This window comes from Microcaecilia unicolor, chromosome 2 (assembly GCF_901765095.1).
Source record: "Microcaecilia unicolor chromosome 2, aMicUni1.1, whole genome shotgun sequence".
In the NCBI taxonomy this organism is placed as follows: Eukaryota; Metazoa; Chordata; class Amphibia; order Gymnophiona; family Siphonopidae; genus Microcaecilia; species Microcaecilia unicolor.
Genome location: NC_044032.1, coordinates 66,089,907 through 66,107,509, shown reverse-complemented (window position 1 = coordinate 66,107,509; position 17,603 = coordinate 66,089,907). Strand labels below are relative to the sequence as shown.

The 17,603-nt window shown below is 45.9% G+C and overlaps 1 protein-coding gene across 3 annotated transcripts in view; it reads left to right on the top strand.

Moving 5' to 3' along the window:
* MTMR12 (myotubularin related protein 12) overlaps positions 1 to 17,603 on the top strand; it is a 312,654-nt gene that overhangs the window by 167,811 nt on the left and 127,240 nt on the right. For all 3 annotated transcript variants that reach the window (XM_030193003.1, XM_030193002.1, XM_030193004.1), the window contains 2 exons: positions 3,782 to 3,911; positions 16,892 to 16,967. In XM_030193003.1, the coding sequence (XP_030048863.1) occupies positions 3,782 to 3,911; positions 16,892 to 16,967 (206 nt within the window). The remainder of the gene's footprint in view (positions 1 to 3,781; positions 3,912 to 16,891; positions 16,968 to 17,603) is intronic.

Here is a 17,603-nt window from a genome sequence, read left to right as displayed (position 1 = left end):
CGCGCGAGAGCTAGCAAAGGACTTTGCTAGGAAGATTCCGATTGGAGGGGCTGCCGAGGACGTCACCCATCAGTGAGAACAATCAGCCTGCTGTCCTCGGAGAATACCTTCTACAGGTATGTAGCATTCGCTGTTCAGTAGCTGTGTTAATTTTTTGTTTATTTGTAGTTGTTAATTTGTAATATGTCAGTTTTTGAAATTTACGTCTACTATATTTATAGCAGTACAAGGAAACATATTTTTGTTTTTCTGGTTTTATCCGGGGATTCTGGAAGGACTGCTGCGAGCTTCTGCTCCGGTGCCGTCGGTACCGTCAAGAGATGCGGCGGTTGGCTCCCCACCCGTGGTGAGGACTGCGACGCCGGTACCCGCTTGTGGCATCGGTGTCCGCTGCCACCCAAGTTAACTCCCCGTTGATGTCGCTGGAGGGAGCTTCGTTGCCGGTGGTGAGGGAGTCTTCTTCTCGACATCGCCATAGAGGACTTAGTTCCTCGGCGTCGAGACGGGCTCAGCTTCGGACTGAAGTTCGTGAACTGGTGTCCGATACTGAAGGTGAGGCCTCGTGGGAGGCAGAGGAAGACCTCAGATATTTCTCTGATGAGTCTTGTGGTCTTCCTTCTGATCCCACTCCTTCGCCAGAGAGAAAGCTTTCTCCCCCTGAGAGTCTGTCTTTCTCGTCATTTGTCCGGGAAATGTCTACGGCCATTCCCTTCCCAGTGGTTTCTGAGGATGAGCCCAGGGCTGACATATTCGAGGTCCTGGACTATCCTTCGCCACCTAAGGAGTCGTCCACTGTTCCCCTACATAATGTCCTGAAGCAGACATTGTTGGCGAACTGGACGAAACCTTTAAGTAATCCCACTATCCCCAAAAAGATTGAGTCCCAGTATCGGATCCACAGGGACCCAGAGTTAATGAAGACCCAGTTGCCTCATGACTCTGGTGTGGTGGATCTGGCTCTCAAGAAAGTGAAGAGTACTAGGGGTTACGCTTCGGCGCCCCCGGGGCGGGAGTCTAGGACCCTGGATTCTTTTGGGAGGAAGGCCTACCATTCTGCTATGCTCGTGTCCAAGATCTAGTTGTACCAGCTCTACACGAGCATCCACTTGCGGAACAATGTGAGGCAGCTGACGGACTTGGTCGATAAGCTCCCGTCAGAGCAGGCCAAGCCTTTTCAGGAGATGGTCAGGCAGCTGAAGGCATGTCACAAATTCCTGTCCAGGGATGTTTACAACACTTTTGATGTTGCGTCCAGGGCCGCTGCTCAAGGTATAGTGATGCGCAGACTCTCATGGCTGCGTGCCTCTGACCTGGAGAATAGAGTCCAGTAGCAGATTGCGGATGCTCCTTGCCGGGGGGATAACATTTTTGGTGAGCGGGTTGAACAGGCAGTAGAACAGCTCCACCAGCGGGACACCGCATTCGACAAGCTCTCCCACCGGACGCCTTCAGCATCTACCTCTTCAGGTAGACGTTTTTTATGGGGGAAAGAGGAATGTTCCCTATGCTTCTAATTAGGCGTAGGTACAATCCACCTTCTCGCCAGCCTGCTCAGGCTAAGACCCAGCGTGCTCATTCACGTCAACAGCGTGCGCCTTCACAGGCCCCTGCAGCTCCCCAGCAAAAGCAAGGGATGGGCTTTTGACTGGCTCCAGGCGAGCATAGCCGATATAAAAGTGTCCGTGCCGGACGATCTGCCGGTAGGAGGGAGGTTAAAGTTTTTTCACCAAAGGTGGCCTCTTGTAACTTCCGACCGGTGGGTTCTCCAAATAATTCGGCTAGGATACTCCCTCAATTTGATCTCCAAACCTCCAAATTGCCCACCAGGAGCTCAGTCCTTCAGCTTCCAGCACAAGCAGGTACTTTCAAATTCCTCAGCCGCAAAAAGTGCTGACGACGGATGCGTCTCTCCTGGGGTGGGCAGCTCATGTCGATGGGCTTCACACTCAAGGGAGTTGGTCCATCCAGGAAACAGGTTTTCAGATCAATCTCCTGGAGTTGCGAGCGGTCTGGAACGCGCTAAAGGCTTTCAGAGATCAGCTGTCTCATCAAATTATTCAAATTCAGACAGACAATCAGGTTGCCATGTATTACACCAACAAGCAGGGGGGCACCGGATCTCAGCCCGTGTCAGGAAGCCGTCAGGATGTGGCTTTGGGCTCGCCAGCACGGCATGTTTCTCCAAGCCACGTTTCTGGCAGGCGTAAACAACAATCTGGCCGACATGTTGAGCAGGATAATACAACCTCACGAGTGGTCTCTCAACTCAAGAGTAGTACACAAGATCTTTCAAGCGTGGGGCACCTCCTTGGTAGATCTTTTTGCCACTCAGGTCAACCACAAGGTCCCTCAGTTCTGTTCCAGACTTCAGGCCCACGACAGACTAGCGTCGGATGCCTTTCTCCTTCATTGGGCCTCCTGTATGCATATCCTCTCATACCCTTGGTAGGGAAGACTTTGTTGAAACTCAAGCAGGATCGTGGAACTATGATTCTGATCGCTCCCTTCTGGCCGCGTCAGATCTGGTTCCCTCTTCTTCTCCGAAGAACCGTGGAGATTGGAGTGTTTTCCAACCCTCAGAACGAGGGGGCGCTTCTGCATCCCAGCCTCCGGTCCCTGGCTCTCACGGCTTGGATGTTGAGAGCGTAGACTTTGCTTCCTTGGGTCTTTCAGAGGGTGTCTCCTGAGTCTTGCTTGCTTCCAGAAAAGATTCCACGAAGAGGTGTTATTCTTTCAAATGGAAGAGGTTTGCCATCTGGTGTGACAGCAAGGCCCTAGATCCTCATTCTTGTCCTACACAGACCCTGCTAGAATACCTTCTGCACTTCTCCGAGTCTGGTCTCAAGACCAATTCTTTAAGGGTTCACTTTAGCGCAATTAGTGCTTTTCATTACCGTGTGGAGGGTAAGCCTATCTCGGGATAGCCTTTAGTTGTTCGCTTCATGAGAGGTTTGCTTTTGTCAAAGCCCCCTATCAAGCCTCCTACAGTGTCATGGGATCTCAATGTCGTTCTCACCCAACTGATGAAATCTCCTTTTAAGCCACTGAACTCCTGCCATCTGAAGTACTTGACCTGGAAGGTCATTTTCTTGGTGGCAGTCACTTCAGCTCGTAGAGTCAGTGAGCTTCAAGCCTTGATAGCCCATGCTCCATATACTAAATTTCATCATAACAGAGTAGTCATCCGCACTCACCCTAAGTTCTTGCCCAAGGTGGTGTCGGAGTTCCATCTGAACCAGTCAATTGTCTTGCCAACATTCTTTCCCTGTCCTCATACCCGCCCTGCTGAACGTCAGTTGCACACATTGGACTGCAAGCGAGCATTGGCCTTCTATCTGGAGTGGACAGTCCGCCCAAATGTTTGTTTCTTTTGATCCCAACAGAAGGGGAGTGTCTGTTGGGAAACGCACCATCTCAAATTGGTTAGCAGATTGCATATCCTTCACTTAACACCCAAGCTGGGCTGACTCTTGAGGGTCATGTCACGGCTCATAGTGTTAGAGCCATGGCAGCGTCAGTGGCCCACTTGAAGTCAGCGACTATTGAAGAGATTTGCATGGTTGCGACGTGGTAGAGTAGACACTTGCAGTAAATGCACCCATGAGCCTTTTCAGAATTTCTGCCCTTCTGAGATATAAACTACCCTTCTGAGATATAAACTAGAACTCTGTACAGGCTGGCTGTTCAAAGTGACGTATGACCCACCTTGTGATGAATTAAAGAAATAATAGTTATAAGCTCTTTTAAAAGTTTGTACAATTAACCTTCTCTCTCTTTCCAGCAATAGGCATTAAGAAGCAAGCTGTCATGTTTGATACCCTAGAAGACTGGCGTCTCGAATTAGACCGAACCAAGGGGAATATTAAGTACAAGGTAGTGAGCAGCAATGCAAGCTATGGCCTTTGTGAAAAGTAAGAGGTTTTATAATGAATTTGTCAGAGCATTTCAAGATAGATGTTCTTTAGCCAGACTGTCTCCCAGTTTTGATAGGATTTTTTTTTATGGCAGGCAACAGCTTTTAAAAAATATTATTGTGTACCTGGGTACTGCAAAGTATTAATTCTTAACATATTTAATATTTTGTATTAAAAAAAGACACCGGAACCTCTGAGTGGGAGAAGTAGGAAGAGAAGAGATTTTGGATTTACCTCTTGCCTTTTTCAGTGGTAGCTCAAGGTGAATTACACTCAGATACAATAGGTAATTTATTTTCTCCGAGGACAAGCAGGCTAATATTCTCCCATATAGGTAATGTGATTCAAGTTGCCTGGTCTGGAGCTTGTATCGAGCTTCCTCACCCCCACCTGCAGTGAGGAGAAGACACATTATTCCTTCTCACATCTACTGGTTCGGTTCTTTAACAGAGCTGATTTTTGTGCCTTTTTGTTTTTATTTTTAGTTCTATAAGTGTTCGGGTTCAATTTCTTCCTGTTCAATTTTCTTTTCTTTTCTTTATTTACTTTCCCTTATTTTTCTTTTCCTCTGCTGCTTTCTTCTTTCTGAGGCACTACCGAGTCTTTCCATGTTCTTATGGAAGTTCCCAGTGTTTCTGGTGCAATCGGACCTCTTCTGGTACAACCACTCTTTTTTTTTACTCTTTTCCAGGTTTGGGATCTGAACATATCCCTTCTAACTGTGTTCAGTGTCTTCAACTCCAAGCCAGAACCCAGTTAGCCAGAGTGGATCACTGGGAACTCTTTTTGGAGCCAAGTCCGAGGCCTTGACATTGGCATCTGTCTGCGGTGTCAACGTCAGCAGTTTCATTGGAACCTGCCTCGGCGTCGGCTGCTATGCTAGCCCCTGGGACTGACCAGTGTCAGCATCAATCCGGGAAGGCATGATGATTCAGCGGCATCCTTGCGTGGAATCCCGGCATTGGCAAAAGTATCGGCATAGATCTTCCTCTGCACGGTGCAGGGAGGGCACCGAGTCATTTGATCCCTGAGGAATGTCGACACCAGAAGACGTCCAGCTGGTGCTTCTGCATGAGTCTCTGAGCATCAGGATCCCTCAGGTGCACCTTGCTCCCTCAGCTGTTGGCTGGCTTTCTTCGGAATGCATCAGCGTTGATTGGTGCTTGTGCCTGCCATTCTTCTCTACTTATCCTCAAATAGCCCTCAGCCTGTGGTGAGGCTTCGCTGCTTCAGCAGCTTGTCACTACACTGACGCCACAGCTTTTCCCTTTGTCCGCACATCTGAGCTCCGGGCTGGCTTGTTCAGAGGGCATTGGCACCAAAGGTGCTTGTGCCTATCATAACTCTTGAATCGGCCCCGCATCGTCCTCAGCCTGCAGTGAGGTCTCAGATACCGATATTGCATGCGGCACTGGTGTTGACTGCTGCCTGTGTCAGTCGACATGGATGCATGCAGTTTTGTGGGACTGAAGGCTAGACCCCACCCTTGATATCCCTCTCGGGGTTATGGTTCTTCTCGGTTGAGTGTCAGACTTGTGAGTTCTTGTGTCAAGTGGAGCACTGCTGAGTGAGATGACACACCTCCGTACTCTGCTTGGCGGCCGAGCAACCCTGAGGTTCATCTGTGGTGACTGCCATTCCCCGGAGATTGAGCCCCCAGGTGCGGGCGGCCGGCAGGACTTTTGCGGGAAGCTGAGGAGATGGGCGCTGAGGAACCAGCTGGAGGGGAACGGAAGGGAATGGTCCTGGTACAAGCAATGTCCAACCGGCAGGCAGCAGGCAAAAGAGTAATCCAGGTACAAGCAATGTTCAACAGGCAGGCAGCAGGCGAAAGAGTAATCCAGGCACAAGCAATGTTCAACGGGCAGGCAGCAGGCGAAAGAGTAATCCATGCACAAGCAATGTTCAACGGGCAGGCAGCAGGCAAAAGAGTAATCCAGGCACAAGCAGTGTTCAAAGGGCAGGCAGCAGGCAAAAGAGTAATCCAGGCACAAGCAGTGTTCAACAGGCAGGCAGCAGACGAGAGAGTAATCCAGGCACAAGCAAGGTTCAACAGGCAGGCAAAAGAGTAATCCAGACACAAGTGAAGTCAGCAACGAGGGACCAGCAGAAGAAGCAGACTAAAGAGTAGTAACACTTACCAAAGTAGAAGCCGAAGCATGGAGCCCAAGGATAGATCAGCAGATAAAGTGCTGGCATCTGATGTCAGCAGGAGCCTAGCAGGGAGAGAGAGAGAGCATCCATAGCGAGAGAGCAGGAGGAAGGCACAAGCAGTAGCCAATAGGAAAGGAGCAAGGGAAAGGGAGCACCCTGAAAAACACCATGCGGGATGATAGGGGCAGAGCTACGCAAATGTGCGATGCATCGCAACGCGGAGACACCAAGCGGGCAAAGTGCAGTGCTGTCCGAGGAGGCTGGAAGCACGCCGCGCTGGTTACGACGGCACTGCAGTGGAGACCCACGCCGCTCGACGTCGAGGTAGGGGACGTGACATCAAGATAGACTCAGTCTCAGCCCTCCCATGAGGAGTTCTGGCTGACACCAGTGAGGGACACATGGAGGTAAGATGAGGATCTCCTTACTTCTAGGAGTAGAAGTCCTATGGAATAGCATCTGACCCCTATTCTCCACAGGACAGAGGTCGTCTCCATCTGCGATCCTTTCCATCCCTCCTTTTGTCGAGGACATGGCGACCACCATTTCACCTCCTTTACAGGTGGAGGATCAGCTCACCTTTTCAAGCTCCTGGACTACAAGTCTCCTAAGAGGGCTGTGATAGTCCTGCTCTTATCATCTCTTCCCTGATTCTCTTGTGAGGAGTTGGGGGTCCTTTCTGTCGGCCTGCTCCTTCTCATGGAGATCACTTCCATGCACCCGTTTCAGAACTCCCCTGGTTTTCAAAGGCTCCAATTGCTTCCTCACTTTATGGTGGTTGGATGCATGCTCAGGAGAGCAAAGAGTTTTAAGAACTATGATTCGGCCCCCCTAGGTGGGGATGCAAGAACCATGGATTAATTGGGCGGATCATGTACCAGGCTTCACTGCTTTTCTCCCATATTCAGTCATACCAGTTCTTCACAAGTGTATTCTTACGGGACATCGTGTGTGATGCACTAGCTTTGGCAGCTTCTCTTGCACCGGAGCAAGTTGAGTTGCTTTGCCAGTTGGCCGAGCAGCAGACGGCATGCCACAGGTTCTTAGCCAGGCAATGCTTTTGCTGTGGCTTCCAGGATCAATGTCTATAGTGTGGCTGTGCGGACTCTCATGACTGCATGTCTCTGACTTGCACTTGTGTGTTCAGCGGAGGCTGGTAGATGCCACATGCCAGGAAGATAACCCTTTTGGAGAGCAGTTGGAGGGGGTTGCTGACCTCATCAAGAAATACACAGATGCCATCGCACTCTCCCGGGTGCCTTCTGCAATTCCCTCCTCATCTAGGCAGGGAAGTGTTCCTCCTATTCACCACCTCTTCTTGCTAGCCTTAAAGGGCTCAACCCCAGCACATTTGTTCTCATCAACAGCATGCGCCTCAGCCCCAGACAACTCTCCAATCACAGCAAAGGAGTAAACTTTTCTCTGGCTCCAGGGGAGCATAGCTGTGGTGCCAGTTACTATCTGTATATATTTTAGAGTGTATTAATTCCTCCCAGTACCTAGGAGTAAATGAATCACCCAAGGCTGCATCAGTTTGCTCTTTATTGGATACCTCATCATGTAGTTGTACAATTAGCAGGTCAGAGATATCTCACTGAGAGTACAGAATATTGCTACATAGAATTACCTCTATATCTGGGACTCCAAAGAATATACAAGAGACATGTACAATCAATTGGTTATGGGAGTATAGTACCCCAGCTACGCAAAGGTGTTTTCTGGGTCTGAATCTTTAATGTTATATTTTACCACTCAAAGCCAATTAGCTTTCTTGGTTTTCTTCTTATCTCTCCAAACATACTTTTAGCGTATACTCTGGTGGATCCTCCTCCTCTTCTATCCCGCTGTCAGTTGGTGTACCTCAGGGACCTGTCCTGGGACCTCTACTCTTCTCCATCTATACTTCTTTGCTTGGTACTCTGATCTCATCCCATGGTTTTCAGTATCATCTTTATGCCGACGACTCCCAGATCTACCTCTCTACACCAGAAATCTCAGCAGGCATCCAGGCCAAAGTTTCAGCATGCCTGTCTGACATTGCTGCCTGAATGTTTCACCGCCTTCTGAAGCTAAACATGACCAAGACTGAGCTTCTTATCTTTCCACTTAAACCAACCTCTCCTCCTCCCCCCTTTCTCTATTTCTGTGGATAATACGCTCATCCTTCCTGTCTCATCAGCATGTAACCTTGGGGTCATCTTCAACTCCTCCCTCTCCTTCGCTTCACGTATTCAACAGACTGCTAAAACCTGTCGTTTCTTCCTCTATAACACCACCAAAATTCGCCGTTTCCTTTCTGAGTATGCAACCAGAACCCTCATCCACACTCTTATCACCTCCCGCTTAGACTACTGCAACTTGCTTCTCACAGGTCTCCCACTGAGCCATCTCTCTCCTCTTCAATGTGTTCAAAATTCTGCTGCACAACTAATATTCCGCCAGTGTCGTTATGCTCATATTAGCCCGCTCCTCAAGTCATTTCATTGGCTCCCTTTCCGTTTCCGCATTCAGTTCAAACTCCTCTTACTGACTTACAAATGCATTCACTCTGCAGCTCCTCAGTACCTCTCCACTCTCATCTCTCCCTACACTCCTCCCCGGGAACTCCGCTCACTGGGCAAATCTCTCTTATCTGCACTCTTCTCCTCCACCGCTAACTCCAGACTCCATTCCTTCTATCTTGCTGCACCGTATGCCTGGAATAAACTTCCTGAGCCGGTACGCCAAGCCTCATCTCTGGCCATCTTCAAATCTAAGCTAAAAACCCACCTCTTCGATGCTGCTTTTAACTCCTAAACCTAACCCTTCAACTGTCCCCTATCCCTGATATGTCCTGTCTGTCCTAACCCTTATCCCTTACTTGTCCTGTCTGTCTGTCATAATTAGATTGTAAGCTCTATCGAGCAGGGACTGTCTCTCCATGTTCAAGTGTGAAGCGCTGCGTACGTCCAGTAGTGCTATAGAAATGATAAGTAGTAGTAGTAGTTAGCAGATATAAAAGACTCATGGTTGCCTATGAGAAAGCAATTGGATTACTTGCCAATTCAGATACAATAGATTGGTTTCTCATGGGAGAGAGCAGCTTGGCTGGTTCAAAGGTACCAGCGGTGACTGTCTCTCTGGCTTGAAGTAGGAAGTACACTCTTTTTTTTTTTTAATCATTTATTTATAATTTTTCATTTTACAAGGGTCACTAGCAAACAGTAATACAGAGATGACTGCACATTAATACAAGATAAGAAGAAAACAATCCCAACTAGATATATGGATTATATACAATCTTTCTCTTTCTTAGACCACAAAGTGAAGAAAATATGGAGAGGGAGATAAGATAAGGAGATCAAATAAACAGTGAACAAAAAAAAAGAAAACATGGTATTAACCTGATTATCCCCAGATATTACTCATCTAATTCATTATTCCACATTGATCATCTGGTTGGCTTCTTCAAGACCAAATACGGTGTATAGTCAGTTCATTTCATTGATAACATACTTATTGTCCAGATTTTAGTTAGAAATAATACACCTGATTACATTCTCTCTCTCTTAAAAACCAGAAATTATTTAACAATACATATACTTAAGTCTCTAATTCAAATCCCACTGATTAAAGCAATCCCAGTTTTCACAGGCTTCACTCCTTTCGAAGTAATAATTAAGGAAATATTTCTGAGGAAAACTTTAGGAGTCATACCTGGAACTCTGGGAAAAACAATAATCTCGACATTAATCATCCACCTTAACATTCAGAGTTTCTGGTCCATTATCATTTTCAGGATCATAACCACTTCTAGCTTATGTAGAACTTCATTTATTATATCAATTTTTCACTCTCAAAGGGTTCAGTCAAAATGTCCATGTAACTCTCCAATAAGATTATATCTGAAACAAAGTTATTTACTACCGCCATCAGGTCCCGAAGCCACTCATTTTTATATGTCGATTCAGGATACGGATAATATTACAGTGATCACATCTTATTGGATCTGTGCTAATATCATAGTTAACACTGATTGGCTATGATAATGAGTTGGTCAATATTTACTGGAAAGGTCAACAATAGGCTAATTTTTACTGGAAATCTAAGTCATCTTCCTGAGAAGCCATCTTTGTTCTGTTTCCCAAGAACATCTGTGACCACACTGTTGCTAAATGATGTTACTCTGTTCTTTCCCACTCACACCCCCTTCCTCAAAACACTTTTTGAGATAGCTGGTCATCTTCCTGTGGAATTATTCAGTTCCGTATTTCTGAACATCTGTTACCACCATATTGCCACATTCATGCAACTCTGCAAGTTAGACCCCCACCCTTGCGTGTTTCTTCTTGCTCTGCAGTGTTTCAACACTGGAGTTCAAGTCAGAGATATAGGCCTGTAATTTTTTCCCCTCATTTTAGATCTTGAACCAAAGTCAGGCCTGGGACCAAATAGTAATAATATTCATATCCCAGACGACCTATCAGTTGGAGGGAACGAATTGCCCGCCGGTAATGATTCACCTCAGCTCTCGGCATGGGCAGCTCCTTGTGGAAGAGCACTCTGTCCTTCTGAAGGCCCATGCGGTTGAATCCATTCTACCAGGGGAAGAGGGCTGCAATTCTATTCCATGTTCTTCTTTGTGCCAATGAACGCAAGGGGGGATATATTCCATCCTAGATCTAAGGGTCGTTTACAACTTTCTGAGCAAAGAAAAGTTCTAGATTGTTCCCTGAGCACCCTCCTCCCCATGGTTCAGGGCAGTGATTGGCTCTGTTCTCTGGACTTGAAAGATGTTTATGCACAGGCAGTCTCTTTGATTTCAACTGGGAGCATTCTGCTTTATGTAATGCATGCTGCCTTTTGGCCTCACATCAGCTCCCAGGGCATTCACCAAGTGTCTATCGGTACACACAGCATTCTCCGAGGGCAAACAGGCTGCTTGTTCTCATATGTGGGTCAACGTCCGCGTCGGCCCGGGAACCGGCATTTTGCAACCAAAATATAAAAAAGTCTTGCCAGAGTCTTCTGGTACGCGTGCAGTGCGCATGCGCGGACCAATTTCCAGCCCATCGCATGAATGCGTTCCTCAGTTATTTTTTCTCCGCGTTGAGGTGCGGTCAAGTTTTTTCTCCGCTCCTCTCAGGCCCGGGAAAGAGTCTCATCCGTTTTGTGGCTTTTGACTTTTCTTTTCTTTGTTTAATAGAAATTTACACTTAAAAAAAAAAAAAACTTCCCGTAGTTTTCTTTATTTTTTGCCCTTTTAAAGTTTCCTTTGTTTTTCGACACGGCCAGCTTAGGCCGCGCGGTCGGGTTGTTCCCTTTTTTCATGCCCTTTTTTCTTTTAACAGGCACGATTGCGTCTTTTAATTTCGCCGAAGCCGTTTTTCCTTCCATGTCATCAAAGACACCAGCTTGTAGTCTGTGTCTTCGCATGAAGAAATGGACTCAAGCTTCTCAAGAAGCCCGATGAGAGAAGCTCTTTGGGGCTCTGTCCGGTTCTTCGACATTGGTACCGAGGTTGGTGACATGAACATTGACATCGAGGAACACATCGACGTTGGGAGCGAAAGTAATGGCTGCGGAACGACCAACTCGTGCCGGGAGCAGTGAGGCATTGAGTGGGTCTCCACCTGTCTTGAGGTCTCCTGTTATGCAGGCCCCCTGGGACCGATCTTCGTTGGACCCGGCCCCGAGGAGACATGAGGATTCCACGTCTTCCTCATCGGTACCGAGGAGTCTCGATGATGGGCAAACTACTTAACCCTCTATTGTCCCAGGTACAAAATAAGTACCTGTAACATAAAAATCTCCCTGTATATAATATGTAAACTGCTCTGAATATAACCACAGAAAGGCGGTCTATGAAGTCCTATCCCCTTTCCTGTAGTAGTAGTAGTAGTAAAGCTCTAGAGCTCAATGCTGGAGCATATGGTAAAAGAAGTTAATGTAGCTGTGTTTATAAAAGGTTTAGACAAATTTGTGGATGAGAAGTACTAAGTTAGACCTGATGAAAGCGACTGCTTATCTCTAGGGGTAAGAGGAATGAAATCGTATTACTTTTTAGGATTCTGCCAGGTACTTGTGGCATGGATTGCCCACTGTTAGAAACAGGATACTAGGCTAGATGGACCTTTGGTCTGTCCAATAGGGCAACTATTAAGTTAATGTGCATGTGTTATTTTCTGAAATATTTACAACACCAGCAGCTGGTCCAATTTAGGTAGTAAATTTGAAGAGCAGTAGCTGGGCTTAACATACGAAAAGCTGCTATGCTGGGTATTTAGAAATTTCATTTCTTTCAGGGATAGAGGGAACAGCTAATGATCTCACTCTAGCTGGCTTATAAGGTATTATCAACGTTGTTAATTCTGGACCCAAGCCATGCAAACAGCTCTAAACTATTGAGAAAACCTAATGCAAGGACTACAAAGTTAGTGAAAAATGATCTCTAGCTGCGACAGCATCAACCAAATAAGGCCATCATTTTGCATACGCTACAATCTACTTAATTCTGTATCCAATGGTCCAGAATAGAAAACACTGCAATAGCTGATCCCTGAAGTGATTGTTGAATGAACTACAGTATATAGAAATAAACCTGCTCTTGACAAAAATGAACAAAGATGTTTTATTATGACAAACATTAACAAAGAGACAATTCATTAATGAATTCTGCTTATCTATTTTCAGAGAGGAAACAACAAACCACCCGGACATAAGTACTCCCTCCAACAAACACAAATTCAAAAACATTTGTCCTAACCTCAAAAAGTTCTCGGCAGATTATAAAAGATCAATAAGGACTACCTTGGATATAGATAAGAACTAATGTGGTTCATAGTAAAAGAGCTTTCCTGACCTATAAGATTTAGCTTTGATTACATTTTGATTTTCAAGTTTCCAGCCAGGTGGCTATTGCTATTATGAATTTTTATTTGGTTGAAAAACCATTTGAGTACATTCGTTCAACCTATAACACATCATTTTTTATGTGGACAATTCATATGTAAGTTGTTGAAAATTTTGAGCAAATCCCCCTGGTAGTGAACTCTTTCTTAAAAAAAAAAAAAGTACTGCAGACCATCTTCAAACCAGAATCTTTTCCTGTATTGATCTCTCTTAGGTGTTATTTCCTTTTTGTTCCATTTCAGATGCTGTGGAGGATTTGCAGCTCATCTGCATATCCTTTACAGCCTTTTCCAGAGTGACTCCCAGGTCCACTCCTATCCATTGAGGGCCTCCGCTCTAAGTGCCCAGCGCTCCCACCAGGTGCTGTGGAGGACTTCCAGCCCTTCTGCATATCCTCACAGCTGTATCTGGGGTGACTCTCAGGCCCACCCTGATCTTCCCAGGGCCCTCGCTCCAGGTGCCCAGGGTTTTCAGGTGCTTTTTGGCTAGGATCAGGAGACCTTCAGGAGGAGGAATGCTGGCTTCGGCCTAACCCCTGGTAAGCCTTTCCTCGGCTGAGAGGTGCCCAGCTCTACCACCGGCTGCCTTTCAGGTGCTGTGGAGGACTTGCAGCTCATCTGCATATCCTTTACAGCCTTCTCCAGGGTGACTCCCAGGCATTTTTATCTTTACATTTATTTTTCTCCCAGTTACTACTTATGGCTCCAGTACACATTTTATTCTTGGTACTATCCCTTCCTAATCTGTTTCTCCATCTGAAGCCACTGTACACTGCAGGAACACATTGTCCACCCTCTGTATTCATCATCTCACCATCTCTTTTTTCCTCTTCCTTTTTCTCAGCTCTCAACCTTCAACATTTCCTTCCTTCCATTCATCCAGCTCCTTTCTATCTGAGTACATCTCGCCTTCATTGCTGGCGTCATACCTCTCCTACTCTTCTCCGTACTCTCTTGCTCCTTCTCCTGCTCTCCGCTGGAGACATAAATCCCAATCCTGGTCCTCCACATCAGCTCTCATCCTATTTGTGCAGGTCACACCGTGATATCTCCAATCTAATTTCTGTTCCTCTCCTCCCCCCTTCTTCCCTGCCTCTCTCTTGTACTCTGTGGAATGCCTGCTCTGTCTGTAACAAACTTTCCTACATCCATGACCTCTTTATCTCTCGTACTCTCCATCTGCTTGCCCTAACTGAAACTTGACTTTACCCTGAAGACTCTGCTTCAGTCGCGGCCCTATGCCATGGAGGTTATCTTTTCTCCCATACTCCTCGCCCGGTTGGCCGCGGAGGTGGTGTCAGGCTACTATTTTCACCCTCTTGTAGATTTCAACCTCTTCTTCCACCTCAGTCTCACTGTTTTTCTTCCTTCGAAGTCCACTCCATCCGTCTATTTGCTCCTGTGCCTCTCTGAGTAGCAGTCATTTATCAACCCCCTGATAAGTCCCTTTCTTCCTTTCTCACTGACTCTGATGCCTGGCTTTCCTTATTTCTTGAACCTTCATCTCCTTCCCTCATTCTTGGGGATTTTAACATTCATGCTAATGATCCCTCTGACTCTTACGCTTCTCAGTTTCTTGCTTTAACATCCTCTTTCAATCTTCAACTGTGCTCCACTGCCCCCACTCACCAGACTGGCCACTGTCTTGATCTTATCCTCTTCTCAAATCTTCAGGCTATTGACCCGTCTACTCTGTCCTCCAGTGTTTCAAATCTCTTCTCTACCACTATGTTATCCAAGTCTGTCAATGAGGCTGTCTCTTCATATCATATTATTCTCTCCTTTGCTCTGGATACTCTCGCTCCTACCATTCCCCGTTCTGTAAAACGTACCAAACCCCAGCTTTGGCTGACCTCTAGAATCCGCTACCTACGTTCCTGTGCCCACTCTGCTGAACGCCTTTGGCTGAAATCCCGTGCCCATGCTGACTTCATACATTTCAAATTCTTGCTGACCTCCTTCCTGTCTGCTCTTTTACTTGCCAAACAGGACTATTACATCCAGTTGACAAATTCTCTTGGCTCAAACCCTCAACGTCTCTTTGCCACAATGAACTCTCTCCTCAAAGTGCCTTCACCTCCAGCCCCCCCCCCCCCCCCCCCCCAGACTCTGGCTGAGTTCTTTCATTATAAGGTTCCCAAGATTAAACTTGAATTCTCAACCAGGTCACCTCCACCTCTCCTTCCCTTAGTCCATTCTCTCAACCCTCCAACCCCTGCCTCTTTTTCTGAAATCACTGAAGAGGAAACTACACATCTTATTTCCTCCTTGAAACTAACTGCCTGTTCCTCTGATCCTATTCCCACTCATCTGTTGCGGCTTGGGAGCAGGTACCAGGCTGCTAGACCGACACAGAGGCATCTCGCAATTTTCTCAATCTGCTCTTCGCCGGCTGTAAAGGATTAAAATACAAGCTGATACACGCCACCACCTTCAGAACCAGAGTTGGAATCTGGTACCACATGCCTTCATTCACATACCTCCCCCTCCCCCCCCCCCCCCCCCCCCCCCCCCCCCCCCCCCCCCCAAAAAAAAAAAAATCTGATTCAGCTTAGTCATTTCAGTGACGATCCTCAACAGGTATCAGCACATCAAAACTTCCTCTAGAAACTTCCAAATATGAACTGTAAATGTTGGTGTTGCATGATGACTGAGACTTGTCCTTTCACCTTTTCTCCAGGGATGTGAATGCTGTCTCTACAACATCTACTGGCTTGGGAATTGAACCCAGGTCCCTCCACATGAGCCACTTGGCTGGTCTCCATAACACATGCACATTAACTTAATAGTTGCCCTATTGGACAGACCAAAGGTCCATCTAGCCCAGTATCCTGTTTCTAACAGTGGGCAATCCATGTCACAAGTACCTGGCAGAATCCTAAAAAGTAATAAGATTTCATTCCTCTTACCCCTAGAGATAAGCAGTCGCTTTCATCAGGTCTAACTTAGTACTTCTCATCCACAAATTTGTCTAAACCTTTTATAAACACAGCTACATTAACTTCTTTTACCATATGCTCCAGCATTGAGCTCTAGAGCTTTACTACTACTACTACAGGAAAGGGGATAGGACTTCATAGACCGCCTTTCTGTGGTTATATTCAGAGCAGTTTACATATTATATACAGGGAGATTTTTATGTTACAGGTACTTATTTTGTACCTGGGACAATAGAGGGTTAAGTAGTTTGCCCAGAGTCAAAGGGAGCTGCAGTGGGAATCAAACCCAGGTCCCCTGGTTCTCAGGCCACTGCACTAACATAATGGTTATTGCAGTGGCCTGAGAACCAAGGGAACTGGGTTAGTCTGGAGTTGTCCCTGGAAGGAGAAGGGTACAGATAATAGTGACTTACCTGATGAATTGAGTGAAAAAATATTTTGTCCTATTTGCTTTAAATGTACTGCTAAGTAACTTCATGGAGTGTTCCCTAGTATTTACACTCTTTGGAAGACTAACATAGTAACATAGTAGATGACGGCAGAAAAAGACCTGCATGGTCCATCTAGTCTGCCCAACAAGATAAACTCATATGTGCTACTTTTTGGGTATACCTTACCTTGATTTAAAACATTGATTCTGCATTTATCCATTATACTCTACTCAGGGTTTTGTAAACCTCTATCATTGCATAAAAATGACATTTTGGCAGCACATTATGAATTTGTATGTGTAACTTATTTGAAAATCCATCTCATAGCATAATGTTGTATTTTCCATTGGTTAAAGTTACGTGCATAGATGTAGCTACACAGTAAGCTGATGGTCAGAGCCAAGTTATGTGACTATCTTCTGTTTGAGAATCAGTGTATGTTTAAAATTACATGTGCAACTTGCTATTAGATAAGCTACTGAAAACTTACCCTTGGTGTACTTGACTATAGAGATTTTTATTTTGTCCAACTCCTAACTCTCATGCTTGTTTTCCCTCTATAGGCTGCCTCCATATTTTGTTGTTCCCGTTTCTCTCATGGAGGAGGATATATCAGAGTTCCAAGGAAAAGGAATCCCAGTGAGTTTATTCAGCTTTTTTTTTTTGGCTTACCCTTTAAATGAACAGGCTTTACATTTTTAAAGTCAGATAAACTCCAGTGGATGTACCATAAACTACCATTTTGGTGTGTTGAGTACCTCTTGTTCTCTTCACAAACCTAGATTCTTCTCCAGTTAGTTTCTGGAACTGAGATTTTCCCAGCTATTGCGGACTGATTTAAGAATGTGCTTCCTGGATTCTGGAGGGATCCACTGGTCTCCTCAATCAGAGAAGTGCTACTGCAATGACTGGTCTAAGGCTTGAGGGAGTGGGATTTAATGGAGCTACCTCTGCCTCAGACTTTCTCCTATCCTAAATAGTAGTGAATAGAGTTGGGTCAGTGGCTAGGTATTGATGATGATTGTGGTGGTACTTGGAGGGGAGGGTACTTTAAAACAAAAAGGGTAAAAAGTGGGACTGCACCATTAATGTGTTAATAAAACGATTAACATGTTAATTATCTAGCATTAAAGAAAATGCAATTAATGCTGGGGGGCTCACCTTACATCCTTCCATTGGCTGCCTCTGTGTATTCCAAGCCTCATTCTGGTTCTCCAATAGCCTCTCTTGTCATTTCAAGGCATACTGTGGTCCTAAACTTAAATGAATTAGTTA